The 25,091-nt window shown below is 35.7% G+C and overlaps 3 protein-coding genes across 4 annotated transcripts; 2 read left to right on the top strand and 1 right to left on the bottom strand.

The window, feature by feature from the left end:
* Window positions 1-4,431: 4,431 nt before the first annotated feature.
* On the top strand, window positions 4,432-8,174 carry LOC110916994 (elongation factor 1-gamma). Of its 2 annotated transcripts, none has more exons than XM_022161624.2 (8): window positions 4,432-4,525; window positions 4,629-4,673; window positions 5,752-5,901; window positions 6,001-6,061; window positions 6,154-6,197; window positions 6,265-6,366; window positions 6,481-6,976; window positions 7,648-8,174. In XM_022161624.2, the coding sequence occupies exons 2-8, from the start codon at window positions 4,665-4,667 to the stop codon at window positions 8,025-8,027; spliced, it is 1,242 nt and encodes a 413-aa protein (XP_022017316.1). In that variant the 5' UTR covers window positions 4,432-4,525; window positions 4,629-4,664; the 3' UTR covers window positions 8,028-8,174. The 2 variants fall into 2 exon arrangements, with proteins under 2 accessions (XP_022017316.1, XP_035841101.1); XM_035985208.1 differs by having other exon boundaries at window positions 4,501-4,525; window positions 4,599-4,673.
* A 1,356-nt stretch (window positions 8,175-9,530) lies between these two features.
* Window positions 9,531-11,604, bottom strand: LOC110915828 (ras-related protein RABD1). Its single transcript, XM_022160574.2, has 8 exons — window positions 11,454-11,604; window positions 11,304-11,376; window positions 10,571-10,618; window positions 10,445-10,492; window positions 10,268-10,339; window positions 10,008-10,163; window positions 9,833-9,936; window positions 9,531-9,762 (listed from the first exon to the last, which is right to left on the bottom strand). Exons 1-8 carry the CDS (start codon window positions 11,465-11,467, stop codon window positions 9,669-9,671), a joined length of 609 nt encoding a protein of 202 aa, XP_022016266.1. The 5' UTR covers window positions 11,468-11,604; the 3' UTR covers window positions 9,531-9,668.
* A 6,362-nt stretch (window positions 11,605-17,966) lies between these two features.
* On the top strand, window positions 17,967-20,795 carry LOC110915030. The gene is made up of 2 exons (XM_022159653.1): window positions 17,967-18,091; window positions 19,232-20,795. The coding sequence occupies exon 2, from the start codon at window positions 19,474-19,476 to the stop codon at window positions 20,530-20,532; it is 1,059 nt and encodes a 352-aa protein (XP_022015345.1). The 5' UTR covers window positions 17,967-18,091; window positions 19,232-19,473; the 3' UTR covers window positions 20,533-20,795.
* The last annotated feature ends 4,296 nt before the right edge of the window (window positions 20,796-25,091 follow it).

Here is a 25,091-nt window from a genome sequence, read left to right on the forward strand (position 1 = left end):
AGAAACGAGTAAATTGTAAAGTTTAGTTCTCGTCCAATTTATAGCTGAAATTTGATCTCGTCGCGTCGCGCGACCAGTTTCCCCTATCACCGTCGCATCGCGCTATGAGGTGATCTAGCTGAAATTTATAGCTTAGGTGGCATGAGTCACCACGTAGGCTTGCCACATGGCAGCACGTGTCTTTTGTCGAAAAAAAGAGGCGCCGTGTCACGCGACCAACTTCTACCAATGCCGTCGCGTAGGGCGACGAGACCTAAAACTGGGTTTTCTTGTTTTTCGTGTTGGTTTTCGTCATGCGTGTTCGGGATCTCAATTATGAATTGTTATGGGGCCTTTTCAAGGGTTGTTATATAAAATTTTCATATAATTCTTTTATTTACATTTTAACATCTCTTAAGGTTTTGTTATATAAATAATCAAGTCTTAATTTTATTTATTAAACATATATATATATATATATATGCATTTTTATATAACTTTTGTAACCCAAATACTTGTTGTATTTTTGTTAATTTATTTAAATAAATGTTTAGACTCGGAGTGTTGGTCACCGGGAAACATTTAAGGAAGAAACTTTTAGATTTAATAATTGAAATGAACTGATCTCATAAATACGAGACTTAGGTTTACATATTTTTGTAGGACGTACCACGCAGATAAATAAGTTCAAATAATTAATGTATAAATTGGGTATGCCCGCGCGGTGCCGCGGGTCCTTAATCTATTTTGGCGCACACTGCGTGGCGAATTTCACATAACTTATATTTAAAACCAATTGCTTTGACAACTATTACACATCGGAAGTGAATAGTTGTTATCAAACGGGCCGCTACGGTTTGCCGCCAGAGAACCGTAGACGAAACGAATTAGGATAGAGAGCAAAACGGAGTATAGAGTTTGTGTCTCTGAAAATGATTGGATGACCCGATATCGATGGCAGATAATTAGCATTTAACAATGACAATTAATTATTAACTCTAGATTGTCATGGGTTTCCAACATAAATCACGGACTTCAAAGAGAAGAAGTGGCCGATGGAGAAATAATTCCTAATCATTTAAGGTTTTACAATTCAATTTAATTTGTTTGATTGTTTTTTTATTTAACATGAAGTAGCAATAAGAACTCATAAGAAACAAATTTAGGTCCAACATCTTTATAGCGATCTCAATCATGTTAATAAGCAGACAAATGACAATACTTCAGCCAGTGCACCACCATCTTTAAAGCAATCTCAAGATGCCCGTTCCATCCGTACATTTGAAGCTGGTCCAGCATATGGCACAGTGAAATGTATTATAATATAGTATAGATATTATAGTCAAACTATTAAATCATGAAAATCCCAAAGGTTGCATGTCTAACCTTTAATTTAATCAATTAATTCATTTAGTTTAATCAGTTAGTAAATTCAATTCAATGCATTATTTACAAGAACTTAAGAGTTCCTTATAATTAATTTATGAAGATAATTAGTGTCATTCTTAAAACTTTTATTTAATTCCTTAATTTAATTCAATTAATGGAAGACATAAGTGGGCATGGATTCCAAGGATCAAATGTCTAAATTGCCCTCAAAGTGTCTTAAAACTTTGGACAATGTCCAAGTTTCCCCCCTCTAAAATGGCTTGCTTCATTTGTACATGGTGCTTCAAGATTTGTACATATCGCAAAATTACGAAAAGGGTAGAAATCTCAGTTCTCTTAATAAGGTGTTATAGATATAGATTACAGATTAGTTGTGTTTTGGCATATATTTTTAATGCTTCGTGTTTGATTGTTTTAGGATAATTCTTATTGTTTGAAGTTTCCCTCTTTTCATTAGTGCGCTTATTTCAATCGCAAGGACGCAAATCGTGAGTAAATCTATCCAAATTCCCCTTTTTATCATTAACCATTTTGGGGTGTACCATGTGCATAGTTAACATTTCAAATTCATTATTCAAATACATGCAATGTTTAAGGGGTAATTATGTGATGTTATGTTTGGTATTTGTGCAAGTTCATTGTATTCAAGTTCAGTGTGTGCAAGTTCATTTGTATGCAAGTTCATGTGTGTAATTCAGATTTCAGATGGATCGCTACCATCAACTGACTAGATTCCCCACGACCATGGGTTGTAGTCTAGTAATGCCACCACGTTTAAATTCGCTCCTTGTGGGCTTGAGTCCCATATTCATTGTTTAGTACATTTACAGCAGTTTACATATTTAGTTGGCTGTGTGTGTTTTTCATTTGGTTACGTGTTGTGTGCATTTGTTCTTTTAATTACCGTTTGAGTTGCATGTTATTAATTACTCATTTCAAAATAAATAAACAAAAACCATTTTTCATTAAAAACCTTTTTGATTTGCTCACAAAAATTACGTTGACCCAAAAATCATTTCTCCATACTATACATGTTAACATGTTCGAAGATTGGATGTCGACACTTAGGGATGTTGTCTTAGAGAAATAACCGGATTTATGTTGTATTTCATTTATTGTTTGTATTTATGACATTGTCAATTTAATCATTAATATACAACTTTTAATACTTTGTCACAAGCTATAAACAATCGGATCATGCCCCGATCACCTATTCTGTTGTGTGTCGGAGGTGTGACATTCCGATCACTAGGCACGGAGAGTCATCTTTGATTTTTGTTAACAGATTTTAAGAACACTACAAAACTGGATTATGATTAAAAAAAAAGATCTAAATCGCCGACTTAAAATAGATATAGATAAAACGATGAATTTCGATTGACTTTAATTAATTTGATGAATTGTTGTTGAATTCCATTTGCAAAGAACATAGAAGAATCACCGATTTCTTATTTATTTTACTCCAAGTAATCTGAGATGAGCACATCTAGGATGCTTTTGGAAAAAAAAAATTAATAAAAAAATAAACGACATTTAACTTTGAGATGAATAAATATATTAAACTGGGCAAAAAGCTCAAGTGCTTCATGTAAGGTTATGGTTAGTGGTTAGTTTGGAGGTGTGTTTGATGAGGATAATAAAGGGTGGGTAGGTAATTATATTTTTCTTTTTAGTTTTTTCTAATCTATAGCCATAGGAATAAAATAGATATTTTACATATACTTAAATCTAACATGTGATAAAGATCACCTAAAAATTGTAATCTTGGGATACGTTATGTAATTATTGAACTACTAACTAAAAGAGTTAAATGGTATTTTAGACTATGTAGTTTAGGTCATTTTGTCAATTTAGTTCAAATGTTTCATTTTTCGTTTGTGGATGCAAAAAGGTTTCAGCGTTGTCATTTTAGTCCACTGGGTTAACTTTATCCATTTTTTCTGTTAATGAGAAGGGCAATTCGGTCATTTTGTATGGCCGAATTGCCCTTCTAGTTAACGAAATTAGATATAAAATGACTGAATTACCCTTTTCGTTAACAGAAAAAATGGACGAAGTTAACCCAGTGGACTAAAATGGCAACGGTGAAACCTTTTTGGACTCATAGACGAAAAATAAAACTTTTGAATTAAACTGGCAAAATGATCCAAACCAAACAAACTAAAATGACATTTAATTCTTATAAAAATTATAAACCATATGGACCTACCAAGTATTTAGCTCTGTTAATAAGACCCCTTAATTTCTTAATGGTCATATAAAACACCCAAATAGTTTACTCGTATAGTCGTATGTCAAGTTATACATTTAATTTTCAATAGTCTAAACGTTGATATATATTTTTTAATTTTAAGTTACAAAAGATGTCACCTCCTTTTCTTTCCTATTTTATACTTTATTTGAACTTAAATTTTAAAATGGTTTTATCTAACAAAAATTATATAACAAGTTAACAAACTGAACACGTGCTGGACATTTACAACTATATTTTATTTAGTTTATGTATACTATGATATCGAGTTCACTTCCATTGCAATTAGGGGTGTAAATGAGTCAAGCCGAGCCTGACTAGGCTTAAGTGCGGCTCGATTCGATTCGAGCCTACCATTTTGTGATCAAGTTCGACTCGGAAGCAAAACCCAAGAGCTTGAGTTCGGTTCGAGGTAATTTAAGAACAATTTTAAACAAGCTAAAAGCTCGGCTTGAGTTCACTTCGATAGCTTAATGAGCCAAAGCTTGGCTAGAGCTCAACTCACCCAAGCTCGAGCTTGGGCTCGTTCGAACTTTTTACCGATCCAAACCCGAGTAGCTCTCTAGCTGCTCCGTCTCGTTTTACACCCCTCGTCATCCACTAGTTTAGATAATTGTACTAGTCAATTCAAGTAGGCTCATTAACACCCGTACCGGTTTAGGCTTATTTATGAGATCGGCCATAGGCTTTAAATTAGATTATTATTATTATTATTATTGGTCCATTAATAACGAAAATCACAGACAATAATATTGGGCCTAAGATCATATAATGGGCCGGGCCTTATTTCGTTATCATCGATGACACCTTCAGTTTATAACCAGAAACAGATCCTTTTCTCCTTTATAAAACCCACTCTCTCAAAACCCTAGATTTATTGGAGTAAACCTTCGTATAAACAAACAGGTATCTATATCTATCTATCTGCCTCTCTGTTCGAATATTATTCATCATATATGCTCTGTTTTCCTACTTTCAGACACTGATTTCAGTTCTTTTGTCACTCTAGATCGATATCAAAAGGCGATCGTTTGTTTCTGAAGCAATGGCGCTGGTTAGTTCTTCGTTTTCCGATTATGTTTTTTATTTTTATGTTGATTTTGGGGTTTGATGTGTTATTGTGTTATATTGAACTGTTGATTTGTGAAGATTTTGTTGTGTTCTGTTTCAGTTTTGATGTTTATATAATAATGTTTGAGTTTGTGGTGGATTTGTTTCTTGAAATGAGACTGATTTAGGGTTTTGATGTGCTTTTTACTGTGTTGATTTGTGGAGATTAAATTGGAGCTTTATTTTATGTGTTTGACCAGCTTTAGACTTGTTTAGTGTAGTTTTTGATGCTCATGTAACAATATTTGAGTTTGTCTGTTGAATTTTAACTGAATTAGGGTTTTGATGTGTTTTTTTTTGTTGCATTGTTTTGTGGAGATTTACATTGGAGCTTTAATATTTATGTTTTAACCAGATTTTGACTTGCTTAGTATAAATTTTGATGCCCATGTAACAACATTTAAGTTTGTGTGAAATTTATACTGAATTAGGGTTTTGATCTGTTATTCTACTGTATATTTGGTTTAAAAAAGCTCTCTTTAGGCGCACCAAGGCTCAAAATCCTGCGCCTTTTGAAGCATTAGATGCATTTTTTCTTCAAAAAGCCCACACGAGGCATGGTTTATTGGCAAAATGACCCTAAAGTTTACTTGTTTCTAAATATTGGGTAAATGATGCGAGAAACCTGTAGGAAATAAATAAAAGTTATATAATTATTTGCGTCTTGGGTACAAAAAGTGGTGCGCTCTTGCGTTTGGTGATTCGCGCCTCGGTTTTAGACCTTGTTGCCTTTTTGTGCTTCTCGCTTTTTAGTACCAAGACTGTATTAATTTGTGGAGATTTACATTGGAGCTTTATTGTATGCGTTTGGCTTGCTTTTGACCTGTTTAGTGTAGTTTTTGATGCTCATGTAACAACATTCGAGTTATGATGGATTTGTATATTGAATTTAAACTGAATTAGGATTTTTAAATATATATGCTAGTGTTGCTTGTACTTCTATAATCTTTTTGTATAAGATATTTTTGACATTTGAGTTTAAAAGCTGAAGATACGTGTTTGTTTGTGTCGCTTGGTTGCAGATCTTGTATTCTCCCAAGCAAAACAAGAACATCTACAAGGCTCTAATTGCTGCAGAATATGTTGGTGTTGAAATTAAAGTAGCTGAAAATTTTGAGATGGGTGTGTCAAACAAGACTCCTGAGTTTCTTAAGATGAACCCTATTGGAAAGGTAGTGTTTTTGGTTTGATTTGATTCAAACTTTTTTTTAATCAAAAATGCAATTTTTTTTTAATTAAAAGCTTACATTATTTGATTTTCACTGACGCAGGTTCCTGTTCTCGAGACTCCCAATGGGCCTGTGTTTGAAAGCAATGCAATTGCTCGCTACGGTGAGGAACAAACTGATTATTTTTATTTATTCGTTTAATTCTTTATTTTATTTTGTGCGGTGGTGTTTATCTTATCATTTTAACTGTTGCAGTTGCACATGGAAGTTCTCTCTTTGGTTCTTCGCAGATAGAATATGTAAGCTTTCTGTGATAAAAAGAATCTTTTTACTTATAAATGAAGCTTATATATTTCCTTAATACAGGGCCAAATTGAGCAGTGGATTGATTTCTCTGCATTAGAGCTTGATGAAAATATCAGAGGCTGGTTTATTCCAAGATTGGGATATGCCAACTACATCAAACCTGTTAGTTATACTTTTACTCTGTCGGGTTCATATATTGCTTATATATGTGTGTGTATATACTTATTTTTCTATTATTATTATTTTCATTCTGATAATATTGTGGTTGTTTTGTAGTACGAGGAGAAATGTATTTCTGCTGTGAAGAGAGCCCTTGAATCTCTCAACACATATCTTGCCACACACACTTTTCTGGTCGGTGATTCCGTGACGTTGGCTGACATCATCATGACATGCAACTTGTTACTGGGTTTCAAACTCTTGATGCCAAAGAGCGTTACATCTGCGTATCCTCACGTTGAGAGGTATTTCTGGACCATGGTTAATCAACCCAAGTTTAGCAAGATAATCGGTGAAGTGAAGCAGACAGAAGCCACCATTCCGCTACCTTCAGCAAAGAAACCCGAGGCTAAACCAAAAGCTGAGCCTAAAAAAGAAGCCCCTAAACCCAAAGAAGAAGCCCCTAAGCCTGCAGCTGCAGAGGAGGAAGAGGCACCGAAGCCTAAGCCGAAGAACCCTCTTGATCTGCTACCTCCTAGTAAGATGGTTTTGGATGACTGGAAGAGGCTCTATTCTAACACCAAGACAAACTTCCGTGAAGTTGCAATCAAAGGTATTTTCTTCTGTTTTTTTGTGTATATATTATATTATATTTGAATCTAAAACTCACATTTTTTGCTTTTTGCTTAACAAATGAAGTCTTCTAAATATATTTACCACATCTGACTTTTTGATATGATGTTTCTTTGTAAAAAGTTGAAAAAAAGATGAAAGTGTTTTTGTGCGAAAACATGCACAGTGTTCCCACATTTGACCTTTTACGTTCTAGATTATGGTTAAAGTACACGGATGGTCTCTGTGGTTAACTTAAGTTTTGGGTTTGGTCCCTAGTTTTACAAAAGTACACGGATGGTCTTACACTTTGTAACGCATTTAGCCCCAACTTTTGCGAAAAAAGTACATGAATGGTCCTTATGGTTTGCACTTTGTAACGCATTTGGTACCTAACTTGGACCTGCTAAAACCTTTTAAGTTTTTTAGCTGGATACTAAAGGCGTTACAGAGTGTAAACTACAGGGACCATCCATGTACTTCTGAAAAAGCTAGGGACCAAATCAAAAATTTAAGTTAACCACAGGGACTATCCGTGTATTTTACTTATATGGTTATATAGTTTTTTAACTCCCTTTCTCGTCAGAAATATAGAATATTAATCATGCTATTTGTGGAATAGAATATTATTATGTCTGTTTTAATCAAGTTTTTGCTGATGTATTTTCGCAGGTTTTTGGGACATGTTTGACACCGAGGGCTACTCTCTTTGGTTTTGCACCTACAAATACAACGACGAGAACACTGTCTCGTTTGTTACCATGAACAAGGTTGGTGGATTCTTGCAGCGTATGGATCTTGCACGCAAATACGCATTTGGAAAGATGTTGATCATTGGAAACGAGCCACCATTCAAGGTGAAGGGTTTGTGGTTGTTCCGTGGACAAGAGATCCCCAAGTTTGTAATGGACGAGTGCTACGACATGGAGCTCTATGAGTGGACCAAGGTTGACCTTTCAGACGAGGCACAGAAAGAACGCGTGAATCAGATGATCGAGGATGCAGAGCCTTTTGAGGGTGAAGCCCTTTTGGATGCCAAGTGCTTCAAGTAATTTTGTTGGGTTTTTTTTTTTTCAAATGTGGTGTGTTTTAGAACGCTGTTTTGTGATGTTGTTCAACGTACTATAACTTATGCGGTTTTGGTTCTTTACGAGTAATACTTTCATCAAGTAAACAAAATCTATTTTTGATTATTGCTATTTTAGTTGTTAAAATGTCTGGTGTGTATTGATGTCATGTGACAAGCTTACAGACTCAGGGTGGTGGGTGTTGTTTCTAAGAAGCCTAAGCGTCACATCATCTTTTTCATTATCATGGTTGTCATTTTCCACAGTTGGACTTTCCACAACTTTAAAAGCAGGTTGCATCTTGTATTTAAGCATCTTTGAATTGAATGAAAAGTAAAAAAGAATTTAGTCGAATCGTTATCTCAGTTCTATCTAGCATCTCTCGTAATTTCTGGCCATTAGATTGCAAGCTCGGTTCATACTAGATGAAAATGACAAAAAAAAAAAAAAAAAAATCGTTTTTTGATGAAATAGACAAATATGACGAAACCTCAGGGGCGATTTTAGCAATTTACTCTAATTTATGTTTGCAGTATTCAACTTTAAATGCAGCCTGTTTTTATTAAGATATTTTAAATTTTGGTATAACATATATGTTAAAATTTATGTTTACTTAACAATCCAGTTCATGTTATGCTATTGAGTTGGGTAAAATAAGCCATACGGTATCAGATTGTATGAAAATAATCTAGTAGTAACATACCGCGTATTCACGTTAGGACTGTTCGTTCGTCTCCTGTAGCAGCAGATAGTCTTGGAAAGTAAGAGAAAAAGTTGCTGCCTGTAAAATGATCAAAAAGTTAGCAAACAAACATAAAAAAATGTTAATTTTTTAGCTAGCAAACAAAACAAGTGTAAACATAAAGAACATATAAACAACGGCTTAGTAATTTACTTTTCATCCATATAAACATAAAGATTCAAGTCCTGCACGAGGTGTCTCACATCAATAATATCGTACTCTTCCGAATTCATCAACCTCAATGTTCACATCTTTCTTATGGTCGAGCGTGGGGTTGATACTTAGTTTAAGCCAGTAGAATATCTCTCTACCAAAGTGGATTGAGCTATAATACAGATTTAAGACTTGTTAACCTTTTTAATACACTTTAGGTGACTTTTGACCAATTTAACATATTTCTTTATAGCTTAGCTAAACAATATGACTGACTCGTTATCAATAAAATTGACCCGTGGGTCAAAGTTGCCATATCTATAACAATATGATGTTCATAACGTACAATAACTATCAATTAGGAGGGGTGTGTGTTATCAAAGCAAGCAATGCATCAGGCTCTAGGAGGTCTGTTATCTTCTCAGTAAGACCGCTGTTGATGGTCTCATCATTATCGAGCTGTAAGACATTTGCTGCCTTCACATCTGTTGATGATTTTATCAGGTATAGGGATGTATTCACAACTCGTTTCAACATTTTTATCATCTAAATGATCAATAATGAATATCGACATGCATTCTAAAGAAAGGCAATGATGAATATTTCTTTTTACTGTATTTTGTAGAAATCCATAAAGGGGAACAATGTAAGAAAGATAACACCGAATGTATAATGACTGAGATCACTAGCTTGTTTAAAATTAAATGCAAACACAAGACGGGTATTAACTATTAACCACAACAATTGCTCTTTTGCTCAATTGGTTGCCCTTTGATTTGCACTGTGCGTCCTGACTTCTTGTCGCTCATTGGCTGGTGACCCATTCTGTAAATTCCAAAAATCAAAATAACTATTAGTAAAACAAGTAACCGACCTCAAATTTTGACCGTCTTACTTTTTCTTGATCGCAGCAGCCATCGTCAAGAAAGCTTGTTCCACATTTACAGAGTCTTTTGCGCTGGTCTCAAGGAAAGGGATCCCGAGCTCATCTGCAAATTCCTGCAGGTAAATATAAATGGTAACTTTCGCTATAAGTATGGGAGTCGATATAGATGTAGTATACAGTATACCTTAGCTGTTTGTGTGTCGACGACCTTGTTCTCAACTAGATCACATTTGTTTCCCACAAGAAGCTTGCAGACCGATTCATTTGCGTACCTATCGATTTCACTCAGCCATTGCTTCACGTTGTTAAAGCTCTCCATCTCAGTGACATCATACACAATCTGTAACCATATTACCGTCCCTCTCTCTCACTATCATTGTTCCATAGACATGATCACCCAAAACCGATTGAAAAACACCTCAAATTAAAAAAAAAAGGTCTTACAATTATTCCATGTGCTCCTCTGTAGTAACTGCTGGTTATCGTACGAAACCGCTCCTGGCCAGCAGTATCCCACTGCAACAACATCAAATTGCCAAAGCGAATTCAATCAAACACAAACCATTTAGAATCAATACAGCAGTGATAAATTAAATCCTAGCATCTGTTATCTGCACTCACAATCTGCAGCTTCATCGTCTTCCCATCCTGCTCCGCTGTTCTAATTTTCTAAAACATAAAAAAAAAAGTATTAGCACGTTCGGAAACGCTAAACATAAACCATATGCAGAGAAAAAGAAGACTCACAAAATCAACTCCTATGGTGCTTATGTAACTATCCACATAAGAATCATCCTGAAAGTAAAAGATATTGGATTGTGGATGAGGAAATGATGATGATGATGATGATCTGGGCCGGACCGGGTCAAGGGGTCAGTAGGCGACTGCGCCCGACCCCCCGAACTTTTTCGTTCAGTAGTGTTCGGTATGTAGTTTTTGTATAGAATTTTTTAGGTATATACGTTTTCGATCCCCTGGTTTTATAATTTTTTAGGTATATACGTTTTCGACCCCTGCTTAGAAATCTGAATCTTCGCCACTGCCCATGTTCACGAGGGACTACATTTTTTTTTTAAATATATGTTGCATGTAAAGAGACTTTAGAATTAGTTTAGATTTATAAAACGATTGACTCGCTAGCTCACCGGTATGCCCTTGTCTCTTTAAAACTTAAGACCTTTTGTTTTATACAAATTTCAACTATCAAGTAGTGGGATACTTGCCAAGATGCGGCGAGGTTTCGTTCGGTATCCGGTTCAGTTCATTACTGTATCGGCACTCGTTATAGCAACCGAAAAAAACCCAAAAAATGAAGTCGTGATAGGCCTAAAGGGATATCGACGTACGACACGTTGTTTTACATTGATCGAAAACCATAAAAATGGATGCCGGTACTTGTTCCAATAATACGGATACCAGTACCAACTTTGTTAAGTGGAAGTTGGTTGATGATAGATGAGAAATGGATTGAAATACGTACAGAAAATCGGAGAAGAAGGCATGATTTTCCGACGGAAGAGTCTCCGATAAGGAGGAGTTTAAAGAGATAATCGCTGCAACAAAACGGAAAAAGGATATTAAACAGAGATTGAAAAATGGGGAGTCATCGGAGGGAGAAAGATAAACTCACTATTCGTTGGTCATGCCGTTTAATGATTGGATTGAGTGAGGTTGGTTGGTTTCTGGTTTTCTGTGTCTACAAATACTCCAATAGCAGCAATTCAAAGCAAATGTGAGAGCATGCTCACCCACGACTTCAACACTACTAATTTTTAAGAGTTTTTATATTTATATAGGTGGGAAATCATAAAAATATCATTTCTATGATTATCTCCTCTTTCTATAAAGGAGAGTATTCGCTGATAGATGAAGTGCTTACGTCTCGATCCTTCAAACACGCCAACAACAATGCATTTCTTATGTTATTTTTACATCACTTCATCTTTATGTATTTCTTATGTCATTTTTACATAACTTCATTTTATTAAATAATTTTCTTTTTATAATTTCATTTAACAAATTTAAGCTAAATCTTTTAAAACGTGTTTCTAATCATTTTGGCTCCATGTTTTTCTACTTTTTAAATTTGAAATGAACATTTGGATAGATCATTTAAACACTTAAAAACCCTAAAACACCGCTTCAACTAGGGATGGCAATGGGTCGGGTTCGGGTCGGGCATTGGTAATCTCATACACATACCCGCTTATAAAATCGTGTCCCATACCCGACCCAATACCCGTCGGGTATTTGTCGGGTAATTAACTGTCGGGTATCGGGTATACCCATTAATTTGTTAAAATATTTACGTTGGGGTTTCCAAATACATTTTTTTACAATTATAATTATTATTTATTTAATTTATACAACAACTATTATAAATTAAAAACGTACATTACATAATATAAGTTTTATCATAAATTTATAATAACTTTATAATACTTATATGACTTAATACACTTATATGTATATACTTCACAACATACAAAATATAAATACTATTATCAAATACATATACTAAAAGAAAATTTATTTTTTCACATTATGAACATACTAAAATAAATCAGTAATAGACAAGGGTTAATGGAAAATAAAAATATAAATTAAAAAATCCAGGTATATGATCGGGTATGTAGTTACGGTAAACGGGTATGTGGTTTCGGATAAACGAGTCTGGTATCACCTAATCCCATACCCGACCCATACCCGTGAAAATTTTTAAAACTAATCCCATACCCGACCCATTACCCGTCGGGTATCGGGTTTAGCCGTCCCATTTGTGTCGGGTTTTGGGTATACCCGTCGGGCTCGGGTATTTTTGTCATCCCTAGCTTCAACCTCTAATTTCAAAATTCAAACCCTTCTTTCTCTCAGCTTCTTCTCTCATCATTGTTCTTTCATTCACGAGTGGGGTGGGTGAATCGAAGATATCAATTAGAAGGAAGATGACGCTGGATGTTAAATTGAAGGTTCGTTCTTTCATTCCAGGTATAAATTGTAAACGTGTTTGTGTCACACCCTGGCTTTGCGGAAGCGTGGGTTTATTTGGTGTGACTTCTTAATACCATAGCTTAATCACAACAAGCTATATGAAAGTAAAACCATGCAGATCATCCATTGATTTAAGTTTTAGAATAAAAGTACCACAATATTGTCTTAGAGCGTTGACACATGCAACGGAAATTACAACCTAATAATAAAAACATTGTTCAGATGACATAACCACAAACATAAAACAGACGCAATTTAAGAACTGTGACTCGTCCATGTAAAAGCCACAACCCCTAAACTTGGATGATCCCATAACTCTAACGCAACGTGAAAACATAGCATACCGTGCCAGATCCTTAGTTCCCTGAAATACATGTAAGTTGGAAAAATCAACAAAAATGTTGAGCGAGTTCATGTGTAGTGAGTATGTAAAACCTTTGTAAGTATAAAAATCCCTGGTATGTAGCAAATAACGAAATAAAGAGATCACCAATGGTTTGCAAGGCCATTGATATGTGTGAAGTGCAGTAGGAAGACTCAAACCTAGCAGATTTTTGCGTCGGGCACCAAGTCACCCCGAGGTCCGTACTGTTGGGCCTGGGGCTGGGCTCGCTACACCCAGATAGATCTACCGCTATTGTCCCTCGGTCCTACAATGAGGATTAATGGCCTCCAGTTCCCGCCTACCCACTCACATGATCTAAGTAGTAACCCTCCTTACGCTAACCATACCATGTGTAAAAGTACTCATAATCATAGTAACATGTATTTCACCCCCGCAGTTTAAAACTGAAAACAGTTAAGAGAAAAGGGGGACATGAACTCACCGTAGTGCGCTCTAACTAGTAATCTCCCAGTCAACCTGCTGTGCGACGACCTACACGTACTAACTTCTATTAGACGGACGACCGTGCCTTAGCTTAAGGTTTAAGTTTTTTTGGGAAATAGTTAGACAACTATTTCGTGTTTTACACTTAGTAATTATGTATTAATTATATTCCTTCCCAAGGATGGGGGCTTTAATACATGTGTGTTTATATAATGTCAAGACTTCATTATTAAGTCACACTTAATAAAATATGCTTTAATTCATTCGTCCAAAACATTCTATCTACAAAATATAGATATTTTTCCCAAAAATATTATATTTTATTCCATATAATTTTTCCCAAAATAATACTTTTATCAAAATACGCATCAAAAGTATTTTCTGAAAATACGTAAGTTACATTTAAAGTTCGGATGGTAATAATGATACCGGTGTAACTTAAATTTTTATTGTGAGGGTGTTAGTATTATTTTGGAGTCGTTATTATTCAGTATATTCCAGTAATATTATTTTTACTCTAAAAATAATATTTACGTAGTTCACAAAATAATCATGAAATTCACACAAGTGTTACTATGAAAAATATATACTAGATATATATTTAACAAGTCTTATTTATGAAAATCCCACCTCCGACACTTGGTTAATTTGTAATAAAAATCATGGCGAAATTTTATTTGGAAAGCAAGTTAAAAATATGTTCATAACACTTGTTGTAAAAATATTTCCAAGTGTTATATTTCTGGAAAAATTTCGCCAGAGTTTCCTCTGTAACTGGAGGTGGCCACGCTTTCTAGCGTATCATTTTCTTTTCAAAATTCAATCAACAATTTTCCCAACATCAACAAACAATATTCAAACATTAAAGTAGTCAAAAATATACGTAAATCGCAACGACATGAACTTGTAGGTTATGTAAAAGTATGTAGTAACCTTTCAATATTTTTAGTAGATCTTTTTACCTTTAAAAATGAAATCGGTTCCTTGGAAGCTTTATTTTTAAAGAAAATGCAAGTTTACAACTTTTAGTCCAAAGATTACGAAAATATTTCTTTGTTAAAACTTTTGTCACACAAGTGTCTACACACTTGTTTGTTCATAAAAATGTCTTTCTTGCAAGAAAGATCCAACTTTTAAGCATGGTTTCATTTTACGCTTGGTTCTTCGAAAATACCACTTGTAGATCCTTGGATCTACTAGTTTAGAACTCCATTTTACAAGAAAAACTATTTTCACACAAGTTCATGTTCATAAGTAGTAGAGTTCATCATCTAATCATTTTCACACTTTAACATAACACTAGTTCATGTTTCATGAACATGACCTAGCCCGGTTAGATGACGATCCGAACTACTACTAGCTTCAAACAACATAAAATAATCATAACAAAACAAGTTTCATAGGTTTTACACCACTAGATTCTCTTTATCCACTTTGTTTGTCATTCTTACAAGACTTTAAACTTTGTTTTCGCATGTTCATGATTTTTATCCGATAAACTCCTTATTAACCACTTCAAATATGAACAAGAGGGTGATTAGAATCACTTACAACTAGCTCAAGGCTAGGGAAGAATCTAGGCGAAAAATAGGTGGATAATAGCGTCGTAAAGAGGTCCTTGTGATTCCGTAAGCACCGGGCTTCCTTGTATGAACTCTAGCTCCTTGGATTGTGTGTGGTTGAACAAGATCAAAATCGAAAGGTGATGATGGGTGTGGGTTGGCTCTCGGCCGAGAGTATCAAGAGAGGGAGAGAGATGAGCAATTTTTGTTGTGTGGTTTATGAGAAGTGAGGTGATCCTATGGTTCCTTTTATAAACCATTCATATCTATTAACCCTTATACAACATGTAGCCAAGATTTTAGACAAGCATGAATAAAATATTCAAAGTGTAAGGGTTTGTCCCACATGGGGAAAACCGATCGGTTGTAATGGGGGGTCATGGTTTGGTTCTAACTAGCTAGTTAGTTACTAGTTAAGTTTAGTTAGGAGGTTTATTTAGTGTATTATGTGTGTAGTAATTTATAACGGGTGTTAGGGTATTCGGGGACCCTAACTGGCTCAGAAAAAGAACAGTGTCACTGAAAATATTTTTATGTTCTGGGTAAAGTCCGGTTGTTCGGTTGGATACTGATCCGTTAAAGTGTCAAACAAAGCTTTAAAGTGTCTTTATTATTATTTTTAGTGACACAAAGAATTCCCGACACTTTGGAAAGTGTCTAGTATTATTTTCCCATGTTTTTGCACTTTACTAGTTAGCTTAAATGCTGAATTTTTTTATTAAAGTGCAGAATTTTGTGTTTAGATCATATTTTTGGCACATCCGGTCACTATAACTTATACCTAGTGACGCAGTTCTACAATCCTCACTTCCCTACACTCTCTACAGGTGTAGTAAACTATTCCCAGCTCATACTGGCCTTAGAGGCAGTGTCTACCTGGTGCTGGCTATGTCAGCGCGTTTACTGGGTTATCCGTTCATTGTGCTACTGTGCTTTTGTGCATCAAGTTTGTCTGTTTGTAAATAATGGAGTGACAGTTAATAAAGTATGATGCATGGTTATGTATATATCAGAAATCATGTAGCAGTTTATTCACAACTGTAAGCAAGCACAGTAATTAAGCATCAATTAAATATTAATTAATTTGTACGGATACCTAGTTTGGTGAGGGTTGTCACAGTTTGTTTATCTATTTCATTGTGTGTGTAAAGGTATTCGATTGTGTTATTTTCTATTGCAGCTTCACAAGTAGGTTAATTTTGACCTAAAGCTTTCTTATGTGACCGCTTCTCGACTTGGTGTTCTTCAACATGTTAATTTTACCTCAACTCATGTGCTCTATTTCGCGTTGATTGTTGACAGATGGTTTTACACTATGTATGCCAAGTGTTTGATGAAATGCCTTAATGATTTTGTTTGTTTTTCTGGTTGAATGCGTTGTTATTTCATGGTTGAATGCCAAAGTGTATTTAGAAGTCGTCCAACCAGATTTTGTGGATGTTCAGATTTGTATTTATTTGCTCTATTTCCATTTCCCATGAATTTTCGAGTTGTATTTGTGGACTTGTGGTTTAATTAGAGAAATCGACAATGGGAGCGGCTGTAATTTTAAGGTTAAAGTTGTTTCGTTGCCTGAAAGATAAACAAATGAGATTTTGAATTGTCTGGCTAATACAAGTTTGGTATTTTAATTTTAAGGGTAGTGGTAAATGATGGTGGTAGAGGTAGTGGTAGGTGGTGGTGGTTGGGAGAAAAAAGGGTGATGGTTTCTAGTTTGGATCTGATAGTGGTGGTGAGTGGGTTCATGTGCGGTGGTTGTTGAGAGAAAGGGTAGATTGGTGATGGGAACATTATAGTGGTTTCAAGTGGTGATGGTTTGAAGAGGAGAAGATTATAGGGTTAGGGTTGGGGAATTAGGGAAGATTGTGTTTATCTATTAATGAACATTTTAAATTAAAACATGAAATGACCATAATACCCTTAAGTGGACAGACATAACTGAAAATTTTAACTTGGTTAGTGCTAAAGGACGAAAGGTATAATGCTTTTTCCAAATAAAAGATTATGACTGTAATTATTGAAGTTAAAGATTATTCATTGCAACCCTCTACAAATATAAAGGACCAAAAATGTAATTTACCCTAATATTAATATTTTGCTTTTCTTAATAAGGGTTTTTTTTATCTTTTATTTAAATGGTTATATATATAGAAAAACTGAATAAATATGTAAAGCGACAAAACAGCCCCTAAGTTAACTGTGATTTTTTAATTGAGTTAGATGGATGGACTAAAATGACAAAAAAAAGGTCAAGAACCTAGAGGAGAAAAAAAAACTATTTAGACTAAAGTAATATTTTGAGCCAAACCTTGATACTAAAATGACAATTTACGCTTTACTCTATTTTTTATTTTTGTTGTTCAAAAACATATACTACTAACCATCATTTAACAAAAAAGGAAAGAAATTAAAGAAATAAAAAGAGTAAGTTACGTTTTTGGCCCCTGTAGTTATATCACTTTTACTATATTAGTTCAAAATAAAATTTTTTAACATATCTGCCCCCATGGTCTTTATAACTAACCATTTTGGCCCCTAAGTCTAGATATCATGGCCTCATGAGGGCCAAAATGGTTAGTTATAGAGACCATAGGGGCTAAAATGGTTAGACTTAGGGGCCAAAATAATTAGTTATAGAGACCATAGGGTAACAGTTCTTATTTTAGGCTAATATTGTAAAAATGATATAATACATGGGTCAAAAACATAGTTTACTCAAATAAAAATTATAAATATTTGATTTTGGTTGGTTGGCCTGATATGATGCTGGAGACAGCCTGTCAGCAACAAAGTTCCACACTCTCTCTACCCTCTCTCCTCTCTCTCTCTCTCTCTCTCTCTCTCTCTAGGTTTCAGCTTCAGAGATCCAGAATCTCACTTCTCCTGGTAAGTTATTTCATCATTCATCTCATTTTCTTTTCAATTTCACCATTTTTACAAACCTTCCTTCGTTGTTTCATCTTCGTAGTGTAAATTACCTGTTTCTCTGCATCATCTCCTCCAGTTTCAATTAATCTTATATCTGATCGATTTTGACTTTAACTTATGGTTATACTGAGTGAAAGCATTGTATTAGTTGCTTAATTTGACATGCATTAAAAGTTATGTGTAATTATGGAGTTGAAGTTATTAGATGGATCTAGGGTATACAAGTTAGATTTACAGTCAATACTTGCTGTTTGTTGAAACTAACTTATATTTTTCTTCTTGTAGTCAGAGTTTGGTTAGAATCTCAAGTTACATTTTGCTTCAAACAGGATGGATTATTTGGAATAATCGAAAATATTAGGGCTAGAATGCAACTTTTATACCTACAGTTAAAATTTGCAATTCAGACATATCACATGTGATTAGAATTAGAGGTGTGAACAGGTTGCTTGTGACCTACTTAGGATTGAATTGGTAAAAGCTAGAAATGAGCCGAGCTTAAACGACCTTTATCACGAGTCTCAAGCCTTATATAAAGCTCATTTTGTTGACGAGTATATAAAGCTCACGCTTTGTGCAGTGTGTACCGGGACCGTTTAAACTTGCGATGAGTTGATTGAGTATTTAACTATGTAATGTAATGGTAATTGAAAGGCCAAATGTATGGTCTACTCCTTATAAAGCCAGCTCGCATTACCACCTGGAAACTTCTTTTTCAGACAAATGAGTTAAATATCCATTACATCGATCATGATTACTCATATATCGAAATTGTTCCTAGATAGTAATGTTCAAGGCAGTTCTCTGTGGCTGCATAGAGTGTGAGACCCGAGAGGTCTTCATATCCTATACCTTTTTCCTCAAAACCATTCCACATTATTTTTGATGTACGGATGGAAAGTGTATTAGCATAAAAGTTAATAGTAGGAACATCCCAAATCTGCTGCAAATTTTATAACTAAAACGTAATATAGAGGAAGTAAGATGATTAATTGTCACCCCCGGGCATTTGAAATCCTGTTGTCTTTTAGCGTTCTTTTTGGCATGTCTTATATGTTATTGTGATTGTTTAACACGTTTATTTGTTTCCTAATGTAGGCAGTTTAGTTGGCTAGCTACTTGGAGACGTAATAATAGTCACTTACACTGAAATGTGGTTTTCTTGCACGACAAGTTATCATACAGAGTTCTTGATTACGGGCCATTGTAGTTTCAACAATTGCTAGTTCTTTGTTGTTCGGAAAGACGTCTCTTTTGTAACCGAAAATTGAAGTTACGGGGGGGCTTTTTTGTATCATCCATGCTGTCGGATAGCATGCGTGGAACCTATTTTTTGGGTAATGCCCCTGACGAGCGTAGGTGCTGATGCACTCGGTGTGGTTACAATTTCTTGTGTTGCTGTTTTAGGTCTTGTTGGTTTACTCTGCATAGCGTACTCCTTCTATCTCCGAGACCGCATTCGTAGTCAAAGTCAAACCCAACTCAGATACTTTGGTGGCCCGTCAGTTGTTAGAATAATCTTCATCTTTTTCGCAATCTGGTGGGGTTTTGGGGAGATTCTACGTCTAGAATTCTTGAGGCGTGACGGTCGCGTATTGCATACCCTTGATTCAAAATGGCAGGAAACCGTATGCAAATGCTACATAGTATCAAACCTAGGATTTTCAGAACCGTGCCTATTTGTCACTCTCGTGTTCCTTCTTCGTGCCTCATTACAGAACACCGACTCGGGCCCGTTAAGCCAGAAATGGAACTTCAGAACAGTGGGTTACATTCTTCTGTCTATTTTACCGCTCTTCGCCCTTCAAATGACGGTTATTCTAGTTGGACCAACATACGAGACGGATCTTCACTTGAACAAAAACGGCTACCTTTTCAAAATCATAACCGAGTACCCGAATGACGTTGCTCGCTGTTTTTACCCTTTATTAAGTACCATATTTCTCGGTCTTTTTGCCACCATGCTAACGCTTTATTTGTTCTGGCTTGGGAGGCGGATACTAATTCAGGTCATCAATAAGGGTTTGAGAAAACGCGTGTACGCATTGATATTTTGTGTTTCTAGTTTTTTTCCGTTACGGGTTTTGCTACTCGGGGTATCTGTTAAATTCAAGCCGGGAGATGCGGGGTTTGAAGTCGTCGCATTCTTGGCTTTTCTTTCCCTTTTATGTTGTGCGGGGGTCGGGATTTGCATACTTGTTTACTTTCCAATTGCAGACTCTTTAGCATTAAACAATGTGCAAGATATAGAGGCTACACAAAGGAGAATCGGGGAACATAACGACACTCTGTCCCTAATCGCTAACTATGGCCCGCCTGATGATTATATCACGAGCCAACAGTCAAACCCGATAGGGTCAACGCAGCTTCATAGTTGGTCTTTGAGGCCAGCCTCATGAACATGATGGTGAATCAACATATGCCAACTCATTTTTGTGGTGGACAGCAGTTTGTAAAGGTCTTAGATTTAATAAGAATTTCTATTTTTCGGTTATGTATCTGCAATGTCGCCACCACCCGCCTTTGGTTTTTTAACATGTACAATCCTGTTAATGCGTGTGATGATGTTTGTTAATCTGTAACGTCAGTTGCCTGTTTTTAACGTGGCTGAGATCCGAACCAGTTTTTGGGTTATTGTTTACGATGATGTTTTCACCGCCAATCCATTGTGTGCATCTGTTTTCGGGTTGTTTGAATTGAAAACGGTTCATGGGGTGTCATTTAGTGAGCGTGGAAGGGGTTGTCAGCGAAGACACAGTGGTCCTCAAGATGTGCGGTGGTGCCAAGATTTTTTCCATAGGGGACATAATTCGTATGTCTATAATAAGTGTTTTTACCAGGTTGGGTCATCGATGTTTTCCCGGGTGAGTCGGGTAAACAATATCTTAGGTCTTGAAGGTGATTATACTAAACAATATCTTAGGTCTTGAAGGTGATTATACCGAAACATTTAGGGTTTTGAGGGTTAATTAAGTTTAAAATCTTTAAAAACAATGATATTAGCTGATTTGGTGTTTGTTTTACTTCAATATATTTGCTGAGTAATATAGCTAATTATATATTAAAAAAGCAATAATCCAACAAGTTTCTAGTAGATATAAAGTGTGTATATTGTCGAGCCCTCGAGTCACTGATGACGGTCAAAGAGTCTCGTTGACGTTGTAATATCCCCGCTTCTGTTTCCTACAAGAAAAAAAAAACCTTTAGCCTCGTCACGAGGGACCCCGGGGGGGGGGGGGTCCGTGACCAAGCTCCGGCGTGAGAGTAAGTAAACTTGCCGGAAATAATGAGAAGCCTATTCCGACGGGTATTATCGCCGGAATATTCTTCTTGGTGTGGATTCTTGTGTGTGAGTAATTATATCGGAGTAAATGCTAATACGAGGTGGACGGAATAAATGAAACTGCTAAGCATTTAGTGAGGGTTTTCTTATGTGTCCCTTGAGTTATTCTTACCTTCCTTATATAAAGGAGACCACTTATCTCTCTTGGAAACCGATGCCGGATCATCTAACGGCATTCTGTCGTCTTCGGGGGACTCAGAAACGTGTCTGAGCCCCAACGGTGAGATCCTTCTTCTCCATCAGTCAGGCATTTAATGCTCTGTGTCTTCCTCGGATCCTTTCTCTTTTTCCCGCTCGTTTTACGTATGTGAGGCCCTTTTTAAGAGGAGACATAAGCAGTGGGCTTACTAGTTGGGCCCAGGCGACAGAAGCCCAAGACGGGTTGTGTTGGGCTACCAACTAGACCCGTCGTCATATATTATTTTAGTGATGTCAAATATTGTTATTGACGAAGCAAGACCCAAAACCAGTTGATCTGAGATGTTGACTTCCACGGGTTACTTTTCCTAGCACCAATGAACGATTTGACTTGATTTAATCCGTAAAACAAACCGGTGTTAGCCTCGCCTTGACACAGGAAGTGATAGTTTATACAACTTCCAAAAACTCCAAATCAGCGTTGTCGATCTGCCTTGCATCTACCTCCATTGATGATATAGTGCCTGTTCAAGACTCTTGAAAAGAAAAATGAGATGATATTGAAGTTTTGGGTGATGTGTATGATTCAAAAGAGAAGGCTAACTTTTGCATGTTGTACGAGAATCTACCAAGAAATTCAAAGATTGTTTTTTGTCCCAGGCTTCAGATGCAATACATTTTCTTTGGGGGTAATCGTAAGAACCCACCCGACAAGTAACACTCAAACGGCTCCATCAATGCCCTGCTAACCAATAAAGTGCAGTTTCTGCTGGACATACGGCCTTTGAGGTGTCAAGACAGAAAACCAGTGGAAACTAGATTTGAAGTTCGAACCTTCAGTGGTGAAGTTTACACAAAAGCAGTTCCATTAGAGCATCTCATCTAGCATATGTGTCAAGACCCAACAAAGCAAGAACTTTCGCACATAAACCTCCGACTGCTTCTTTTTACTGTTTCGACATGAGTATAAATTATGACTGCGAATTCCTATGTAAAACAATCGTTTCTTGCATACCGTGAGGATGGAACCGGGTGGTCTCTAACTAATCTTTGATAAAAAAAAAAACAGAAACATGTTCCACAGCAATATCTAGCCGATCTTTTGACTTGGCTGATTCTGTCAAACGCCATACCTTGCAATAATATAACTCTTTCTGTATGATCACTCAAACCGTTCTGAAGGAGCTTTGCTGATGTGTTGATGCGACGCCAACGCAGGGGCATACACCTGATTACACCCTCATGATATTTTATTAAAAATATATTTACAGAAATATAATTGATGTTACTAAATAATGCAGACATTTATGTTACTAAATTATTTTATTCAAAAAGTTATACTACTACAAGAATATTATAACTTTAGTAAATCATGTTTGACACACTGCTTATTTATAAAACAGATTGAAACTATTAATTATTCCGGGTCAACACCAGATAGAAAATACCATTTTTGAACTACTATCTAACCCACCCATTTTCCCACCTTTAATGAGTTGTACAAAACTAGCAGGTATACCCGCGCCACACGTCGGGATAACGACTTTTTTAGGTTGTAGCCGGTTGTCTTTGAAAATCTAAACGTAGTGAAAAGACACTTAATAACAATATATTCAGAAAGCACTTAAAGCTACATCACTGTAAAAACGTAGGTTAAGAAAATAAATAAACAAAATTTAAAATTATGTTGTAAATAAAAAAAATAAATAAAATTTATGTCCTTAAATACGGATTAATAAATAGAAAATAAAGTTTATGTCATAAAATACGCATTAATAAATATTAAAGTATTAATGCTTTCTTAAATGCAAATCAATGTAAACCAGCAAGACAAAATTGTAAATGGCAAGTTGTTTATGAATCAAGACTTGTACCAAACGCAATAAAATTGTTTGCAAGTGTCTTAAAATTGAATTGTTATTACATTGTTGTCTCGAAGAGATAGATAAGTAAAGCAAGCTGACAAGAAAAGATAACACACTTGTTCAACAAAGTGTGCGAGTTGAATCATTCCAGCAAAAAATGGTTTCTCAGATACGGCAAAGCCCAGAGATTCCTCGAGCCTCGAGGCAAACAATGTGTTTATGTGGCGGTTAGTGTGGAGCCCAAAAGAACCAACCATTTTTTTTGAATGGCCAACGAATCCTTCAAATGGACTACTGGAAAAATTCACCACATCGGGATACACTCGCCTTCCGAACAGAAGAAAACCCCCACCTAGGGCCGAAGCCCGTGAACATTCGCCCGAAGGCATGACACTGCGGTGAGGTAAAACCCGCTCAGTTCAAGGATCAAACTAGCGATCGTCGCCTACCCGTCTAGTCTCCCATCATCACCAGGTGCCGCAGAAACTAAGTGCTGAGGGCAGGAATTGAACCTGGGTCACTTGAAACACCAGATCTCTCCCTTACCACTCCACCACTAGCTAATTGACAAGAACCAACCATATCTCTCCACCCAATTTTGAAATCTTCAACTAGCTCCTTATTATAAAGCCGATAAATTTACTTTTCCACTCGTTATATCGTTCTCCCAAAACCGCATTGAAGCAAGATGGGAATTTTGCAACTATCAGCCAGATGCAATAAGCATGTTTAGCGGAGGGCATTTTCACTCACACATAATGTTTGGTCAGTTAATATTCTATGGAACCTTCTCATTCATAAACCCAAGGAACACCTTTCACGGATGGTCTATATGGTTTGCAATTTATAACGTATTTAGTATCAAATCAGCAAATCTAAAAGTTTTAGCATGTCCAAGTTAAGCACTCACATGGGAAGAAGATCACTTCAAACATGAGATGAAGGGCAAATATAGCTTTTTATGTTTCACATAAAGATTTCTATTAAATCCTATATAGAGATTATTTATATCTAAATTTTCGCCACATGATGATAGAAACCAATGAAACATATAGTACAAGTTCTACAACACTTTACTGCGCCTCACGCTTTCTAAAACCAAATCTATAAGATTTCAATAAATACTGCTCTTCTAACTAGCCATAATAATAAATAATCTAATCCAATTACTAACAAACATTAAGCGGATCATAAATCTTCTTTCAACTTCATATTTTTCCATCTAAGAACATGATCACCATCTAGTAACATTCCAATTAACAAAATTAATTTTCTGTTAAATGCAACCCAAACAAATTAGTCAAAAAGCCATATGCCACATACTCGTTTACACACATAACATAACTTTAAAGTTTCAACCAGATTGTTTTTAGATAGATTAATTACTAAAAAAATGCTTGTTCAAATAATAACTGCCATTAATTTCCAAAAAAAAAAAAAAAACCCTTACTACTTTCACAGTTTTTTTAGTTAACTGCTATTTTCGTTCCTGAGTTTTGGTGGAAAATGGCACATTTCGGTCCAAAAAAATAAATTGCGTCAGTTCCGTCCTCAACATTTTTTAAACATGTCATTTCAGTCCAAAAGTATACGCGCCGCTAAAAACGTTGAG

This window comes from Helianthus annuus, chromosome 16 (genome assembly GCF_002127325.2).
Source record: "Helianthus annuus cultivar XRQ/B chromosome 16, HanXRQr2.0-SUNRISE, whole genome shotgun sequence".
Classification (NCBI taxonomy): Eukaryota; Viridiplantae; Streptophyta; class Magnoliopsida; order Asterales; family Asteraceae; genus Helianthus; species Helianthus annuus.

Coding starts and splice junctions, on each gene's coding strand:
- LOC110915030 (XM_022159653.1), top strand. CDS start 19,474: ATGCCCCTGACGAGCGTAGGTGCTGATGCACTCGGTGTGGTTACAATT.
- LOC110915828 (XM_022160574.2), bottom strand. Junction 10,493..10,570: donor GCACCATAGGAGTTGATTTT/GTGAGTCTTCTT, acceptor TTTATGTTTTAG/AAAATTAGAACAGCGGAGCA. Junction 10,340..10,444: donor AGACGATGAAGCTGCAGATT/GTGAGTGCAGAT, acceptor ATGTTGTTGCAG/TGGGATACTGCTGGCCAGGA.
- LOC110916994 (XM_022161624.2), top strand. Junction 6,198..6,264: donor GTTCTTCGCAGATAGAATAT/GTAAGCTTTCTG, acceptor TCCTTAATACAG/GGCCAAATTGAGCAGTGGAT. Junction 6,367..6,480: donor ATGCCAACTACATCAAACCT/GTTAGTTATACT, acceptor GTTGTTTTGTAG/TACGAGGAGAAATGTATTTC.